This window comes from Alligator sinensis, unplaced genomic scaffold (genome assembly GCF_000455745.1).
Source record: "Alligator sinensis unplaced genomic scaffold, ASM45574v1 scaffold730_1, whole genome shotgun sequence".
Classification (NCBI taxonomy): domain Eukaryota; kingdom Metazoa; phylum Chordata; order Crocodylia; family Alligatoridae; genus Alligator; species Alligator sinensis.
In genome coordinates this window covers 2457524-2464883 of record NW_005842027.1, presented here as the reverse complement: position 1 = coordinate 2464883, position 7360 = coordinate 2457524, and the positions used below count along the sequence as shown (strand labels likewise).

The 7360-nt window shown below is 39.7% G+C and overlaps 1 protein-coding gene across 2 annotated transcripts in view; it reads right to left on the bottom strand.

Annotated features, from left to right (window-relative positions):
* Nucleotides 1–6: 6 nt before the first annotated feature.
* The window catches only part of KANSL1L (KAT8 regulatory NSL complex subunit 1 like), an 85211-nt gene continuing 77857 nt past the window's right edge, over nt 7–7360 (bottom strand). For both annotated transcript variants that reach the window (XM_025202491.1, XM_014519296.2), the window contains 3 exons: nt 3971–4083; nt 2301–2481; nt 7–1658 (listed from right to left, as the gene is read on the bottom strand). In XM_025202491.1, coding sequence (XP_025058276.1) covers nt 1410–1658; nt 2301–2481; nt 3971–4083 — 543 coding nt within the window. In that variant the 3' untranslated portion in view covers nt 7–1409. The remainder of the gene's footprint in view (nt 1659–2300; nt 2482–3970; nt 4084–7360) is intronic.

Here is a 7360-nt window from a genome sequence, read left to right as displayed (position 1 = left end):
GTGTGTGTGTGTGTGTGTGTGTGTTTTAAATCAGAATGTGCAAAAAACTACAATCTACCATAAGTTGTAGTGCTTAAAATTTCTGAACCTTTTCTTCCTAATATCCAGTGTATATTTCCTGTTATTTTGACCAACAGGCTGACACTAAAACTGGGTCATCTGTCCAGTACCAATTTAGTTCTGGATATGACAAACTAAGGAAAATTTGCACAAGAACAGACACCTAGATAATTGCCTTCAACTGTTCTACACAGAAAAACTTCTTGACAGCGTTTAGCCCTACATTCTGCTTGTATCAATTTATTGTTCTGCTACAAAGATACCACTGTGTAATCAATTCTTCTGTGGTTCATCTTGTGTTAGCATCAATTGACGGTGGAGAGAGTTTAAACACTGTAATCTGGAATATCTGTTAAAACAGCTTGTTTTTGTTTTACAAGTGAATTGACCAGGAATTTAAAAACCAATATATATCACCACAAAAAGCTGGAGGGAGGGAGTAGAAGGGGTTATTTTCCTGATAGTTAACTTTATTAATAATCATTTATTTTCTGATTAGTAAGCCTGCTTTTGCACGCATGTAAGGCACTGCATAGAAACTGGAACAAGTGTATTTCTCTTTAATACAGTTCTATAGAATACACTGGCTGTTGTAGGAGTTAGGTCTCCAAACACCTGGTGATCCAGAATAACATTTAAAAGGATGCACCAGTGATATTTCACTTCTCTTTCCTCACCCCCTACTAGGTTCCTCCAAGGGACTGAAATGGAAGCTGCCTACATTTTTAAAGATAAACGAAGTACTGAAATATTCTCATGTATTCCTGTATTAGTGTTTGAGGATTTCTCCATGAAACTTGCCACAACTTTGACAGGAACTGCGAAAGTAATACATTTCAAGTTAACTATAAGGGTTTAGGTTCTCAAATATCCAAGTATTACAGATGAGCCTTTCAAATAGGGCAGGCATTTCCCACAGAAGAAAAAATATTTAAGTTCCCCTTCCTCCTTACTGTCTTTTCAAGTAGTTTTTCTGTGTTCAGTTGAAATTGTTGCCTTAATCCTTCAAGACCAAAGAAAATTTGGAAAAAAAGTGGATGGATATTAAAGAATGTGGTACTATAACAAAAGAAAGCAGTGAATGGTGCCAGCAATTTAGATGTACCCAGTCCCGACACTGGGAATATTAGACTTCCAAGCTGAAATAATTAGTTTCTCTTGTGGTTCAGGAAGAAGAAAGTGTTGCCTTTGGGATTATTCCTGCCTGTTACAAAGCAAGAAAGAAAATATATTATATGCTTCTGACACAGGATTTGAATTGTGCTGTTATTTGTGGTGTGAACAAGAGATTTTACCTTACGCTTTTCTCCACCTTAACTGGCTTTCTTAGTGAACCACATTATTCCCTGTCACCTGTGTTTTCTCATACTGTTGATTCCCAGGCAAACATTAGTACAGTCTTCCAGCTCTTCTGAAGATTGTTTTTGCAGTGGATGGCCATTGTTTGACAAACTGGAGGGAGTACATGAAGTACAGAAAGAATCGTTGTGGAAAGCTGCACTTGAACTTTCGGTCTGATTTGTTATTTGATCTTGGCATAGTAAGGTTTCTACTTCTTCATCCTTTAATGGAAAAACCCGAAGTTCCCACAGCTCAGACTGAAAGGAATCAAAGAATGGAAAAAAAGAAAAAGAAAAAAACCGTGATGAGTTTCAGTGGAGTCCTAGCTGATTAGCTATGTGCAGAATGATTCTGTTATCAAGTAACAAATGAGTGACATTCTTTACCCTGCTTGCAGGGTTCTCCAGATATGGGGAAGAATACCGCTGTGCTGGGTACCAGCTTTCAAATGTAGCCTGGCTTAATACAAAATGAAGTTGTGTTGTATAGAATCTTGTAACAAGTTTTATCCCAAAATGTTTCTCAGAGTTAATCAACACTATGTAGAGGGTGAGGAATGTAGAGAGGAATTCTGTTTTCCATAACACTAAACAATTAAGAACACATGTTGCCATGACAATCAGTATTATCAAGAAACCTTGCTGGTGTTCCCTGAGGAAAAGCTGCACAAAGGGAGCCTGCTAGTGTGTCACCTCTAGAGCTGTATTGGCCCATTAGCCTGTTCCTATTCTGTGGACTTCATTTGCAAACAGTAACTAACCACCTGGTATATTGAAGAAATACTAACTAAATGCAGGCTACAAAAGAGATACAGGCCAATACAGTTTAAGTTTAGACACAATCCAAGTTATTGGAAATTTGGAGGCAATGGATCAAACAGTTGTTAAAAACCACCCTACCTTTGCTTCTTGGTTTTCTGTTGAAGTTTGTGGGAGCGCTAAGCACACAGAACTGCGAGTTTCTGATATAAGCTCAGGGGTAGCTTCAGCAGAATAGTGCAGAGAAGCATAGGAGTTGCCATGGTTTTCTTTCTGTACTGGATCTTGTCCATGTCGTCCATCAGCATTTTTGCTATAAGATCTAGTAGAAAGCAAAATTAGAAAATAAGAGCGCTATGACCTAGTGCTCTTTCAAACAACAGGAAATAATTCACATTTTTTTTGGTGGGGAATCTTTTAACAGATTTTTAAGTGCTTTAAAGTAAAGAGAACCTGAAAACACATGGAGCCCACTTGCTAAACTGCACAAAGTCAAAGCAAATAGCTTTATCTATGAGAGTTAAATGCGTGGAAGGTGATGGGCCCTCATGCTCATGATGCAGGTCATCCAAGCAACAGTTATTAGAAGCTGTAGCTTATAAAACATGCTATCCACTCAGTGTATACATGTAATTTTGGATTGTAACAGAAGGTAATGCACCCCTAATTCAAGTTTTTCAACATGAACCACTGCATATTGTCATCTGTGAACCACAGAGTCCAAACTGAGCTGACAGCACACCCCAAAAATGGAAAAGAGCAGAAGGCATTCAAAGGAAGAATGGAAGTTACTCATTTGTAACTAGGATCCTTTGAGATAATTTCCATAACCCCTCTCTGCATGTACCAACAGTGCAGTTTGGATTCCTGATGGCTTGCAGCGCAGATACCTTGATCCTATGTGTGGGAATATGCAGTGTGTGAATAAAAACATTTAAACAAACAGAAACTTTAAACTAATCTCTAAAGCAAACTTGAACTTGGTGTAAAATCTTTTAGTACATGTTGTATGTTGGGAAGAAATCCAGACCCCACATGGTAAATCAATCATACAAATTTTATACAACAAAAACTTTGTATATTTATTCAATACTGTGAGATAGTTTTTTTTCTGATCATTAAATAATACTGCCTACAAATATATGGTAATAGCATTCCCTTTACATTTATAGAGTGCTTTACATTGTGAAAGATTCCAAAGGGACTAATTAGGAATAATTTAATACAAAGCTGAAATAAAACTACAGCTGCATGCTTGTATTTACACGTTTTTTCCTAAGAGCATATATTTTGTTTTTGTAAGATTGTTTAATTATTATAGACTTTTGCACTAGACAAAGTATTAAACTTTCTTCACACGCGTGACTGTTGAAAATTCAGAGTGCTCAAGCCACTTAGCAGAATTTGGTATTTGAAGCATCCCTCTGAATGCCATGAATGTGATATTCCTTTCCATTATTACACCTGACTTTTTCAGCTAAGTCAGCTGATTAAACGTGAGGTCATGTCTCACTCTCTACATCCATGATTACTGAGAGTGGCAGGGAACAGTGGCACAGGATAAATTCAATAAACTAATATTTTATTCACTGTATGCCCAAATGATCCAGTTCTTTAAGTTTCAGAACTCTAGAGGTTTCCATTTCTATCTCTATATTAAATATGCATGGTGCTGTCCCTAACAAATCACTTGATGGGTGGATGCCCTCATTTTCAAAGTTGCATCATGCTGATAGCATTTCTGAAACTTGTACTAACAACAAAATTGTAGTGATTCTGTAAGAATACTCCATTTAAGTGGATACACCTGCCTGCTATTCCTTCTAGGCCAGCGGCTCTGCTCCCACAATGACCATCTTGTTTTCTCTCTCTCTTCATACTGTGTGTGACGTGCAGTAAAAGCTTCATCTGAGAGGTCTTCCATCTGCAATTATAAGTACAGAATGGCTGCTATGATTATGAACATCACTGAAACTGAATACAATGGTTTTTATGCGTCATAACCCAATGATTTTTAGCGCCTCGGCACATTGGAATTTTCCCGCCACGGTGGATTTCTCAGCTGCAGAGAGAAATCCCCGGTGCAAAAGAGTTCCTGCCACACCCATGCAAATTCGTACCCCATTATTGGCTGATTCTAAATTATTCCTACGTGGTGGCTAGCAATTGGCTTGCTAGCCGTATAAAAGGTTAGAGCAGTTTCCGCCCAAGTTGGAAGACTCCACAACCATCTCGTGGGGAACTCTGAGCGCGCTGTGGAGCCTAGCAAACTCCGCATGTGTCTTGGAGGAGGACAGAGAGGCCTGATCGGCTCTTAGCCACTCCCCGTCATAGTGTGAATTTGACGTATCCGCCGTGTGAAGCGCTCGTGGAGTCGTATATCGACGACTCATCTCAGTTCGGTGCGGTTCGGAAGAGATCTCATTTGTGTTTGTTTGTGCGCAACTGCAACTCAAGCAAGTTTCCTTCCTGCACTGTGACCATCGGCAGTGTAAGTAAAGCTTTCTAAAACCAATACGCTGTCTCGCCTCTCCATCCACCAGCCCACCTGACGTTCGCTTAATTAACCAGCGTTTCCCTCGGTCGGCTCCACCCGGCCGAGACAATACAGTTCCGTGAAAATCTGTTTCAAAATCATAAGAAAGAAGTACTGAACATACGCTGAGGTATAAAAAGTAAAACTTATACATTCTGGTTAAAATACAATAAAAAGAACTAGTATGATGCTTCCACTTTTAAAATCACTATTTTCTACACTTTTGTGAGGATCTCAGTTGTATAAAAGGACTACTCTAAATTTAAAAATAAGAGGTTACTAGTTTGAATATCAAGTGAACAGTAGTACTGTGTCTATGGGTGCATATTAAAGGCTCTTTCAGAATATGATACTGAAGGAGCAAGCTGCACTTTACTGAAACATTTCTGTTGAGTAATGAAAATCGGCAGTTTTGTTTGCCTCTTGATTCCAGCCAAAACAACAGAACATTTGAAAGAGTGATGAATGTGAATCCATAGAACGGTACCATGGAAAAGAAAAGGAAGAATACGACTCAGTTGCAGTTGCTACAGATCCACATTGCAGACGTTGTGTTCTGTATTAATGGAGGTATTTTATAAAGTTGACAGATGAACATTAACCATGGCACCTAAGAACTTCAAGCAAAGTCACAAAAGCCTGTGCCCCTAGCTTCTCTCTCTTCACTGAAATAAAATCCAAAACTCAGGGCAGGGTGTAGATCAGCAGGGACAATGTCAAGAGAGAACTCTAGTTACTAAGAAGCAACTTTCATTTGTCAAAGAAATGCCTCTACAGAGCCGCATTCCACAGAACAGCAAGCAATGTCCATATGGAAAGGCAGGGAAATGTTTACCCTGAGAGATAATGAAAGACTGTTTTCATTTGCTATCCTTACAAATCTCAGTTACAGAAACATGGCAGAAACAATCAGAACAGCTGGCAGCACATCAAAAAGCCCTGAATTCTTTGGGCGCTGGCATATGGGCTCGCATGGATACCTATGATAGTTTTGCAAGAAACACTGTCTGCTGTTTGGATGTCTCACCCAACTCAGTAAGTAGCTATAAGACTGGAACCAGAGTAAACTCAATTGCCATGTGGGCCTAGATTTCACTCAGGCCTGTGGCTACTGTAGTTTGTACTAGGAAAGTGAATGGCCAAACAGACAGGTAGAATTGTATCAAAAAGGATATATGATAGCTTTGCAAGTAAAAGATTCAAAACCCGTGAACTAAGACTGGTATGAATGAATGCAATGAACTCTAAGTTAATGTTCCACAGAAGGGTGCATGAAAGAGATAAGCCCTTTCTGCAGGAGAGCAGGAAGCAGCAATACTTGCTGGGTACATTTTAAACACATGGTAATATAAGCATGACAACGAAAGGAGAACAAAAACATCTAAAATAAAATGGACTGGGCAAACCTGAGGCACCACATTCCTTCTACAAAACCAGGCAGAAAATAGTTTCCGCTTCACAGTATACAATTTCTTAGTAAGCCGTATGCAGGACTCACTCAGGATCTAATCTGAGGAAAGTAATAATTGCTCAAATGAGAACAAGATCTAATCTGCTGGTGAAGCCTCTGAATCCAAACACCAAATCTGCCCTGCACCGAGAACATATGACTTTCCCTTCTTTTGCAGAGCATAGCAAAATACGTTTGCTGCTTTGGCACGGCTGCCAATGGGAGTGTGCACACAAAGGAGCTATTCGTTGCCTTCCCCCAGACCGTAGGACCTTTCTCTTTATTGGTTCACTCTGGCATAGTTTAGGACAGTAGTGCTCCAATCTATTGTGTTTGTAAATGCCTCAAAAGTTGGTTCCAGCAGCTAGAGATCACTAAAAGAATGCTAAAGCCACATCTGTACATGCCAGCTGTATCCCCGCTTCAAATGGGAAAAGAGACTAGAAGGAGGGCTATTAAGAAGGAATTGCCACCTAGCTGGTTATATTAATTTTAAGGCTGCAGTGCCAAAGGAACTCTAATAGGAGAGAGGTTCAACTCCATAAATGTCAAGGAGCTGTAAAAGAATGTAATTTATTAACTGAATATAATATCCAAACTGAATGTATACAAACTCATTGGGGGGGGGGGGGGGGTCAGCCAGGAATAGGGAACACTCTGTTTACTAGGGTGCCCCTTGGGGTTACCAGAAATAATGGCCACAAACTGAAGGAGAATAGATTTAGATAGGACATAAGGAAGAAATTCTTTACGGTAAGGGTTGCCAAATATGGAATGGGCTTCCAAGGGAGGTGGTGCTTTCCCCTACCTTGGACATGTTCGGGAAGAGATTAGACAGGCATCTGGCTGGGGTTACTTAACTCCAGCGCTTTTTCCTGCCTGGAGCAGGGGGTTGGACCTGATAATCTACCAGGTCCCTTCCGACTCTAGAAATCTATTAAATCTATGAATCCAGTGTAAATTTAAGTGCATAATCTCAAGACTGGAAAAAAACAACTTACCTCAGTAGGTACTTGTCTAAACTTAATGTAAGCTCAAAAGTACATAATATTATCAGTGCTGCAATATGAGTAGCCCCCAAACTGATTAGCTCCTTCCCATCACGTTCAAGGCTCTTACGAGTTTCAGGGCCACTATTAGAAGCCTTGAAAATGAAGGGAGACAGCAGCCATGAAACTGAGGCTCCTAATGACAGCTCTTTGAAGAGCTACTTTC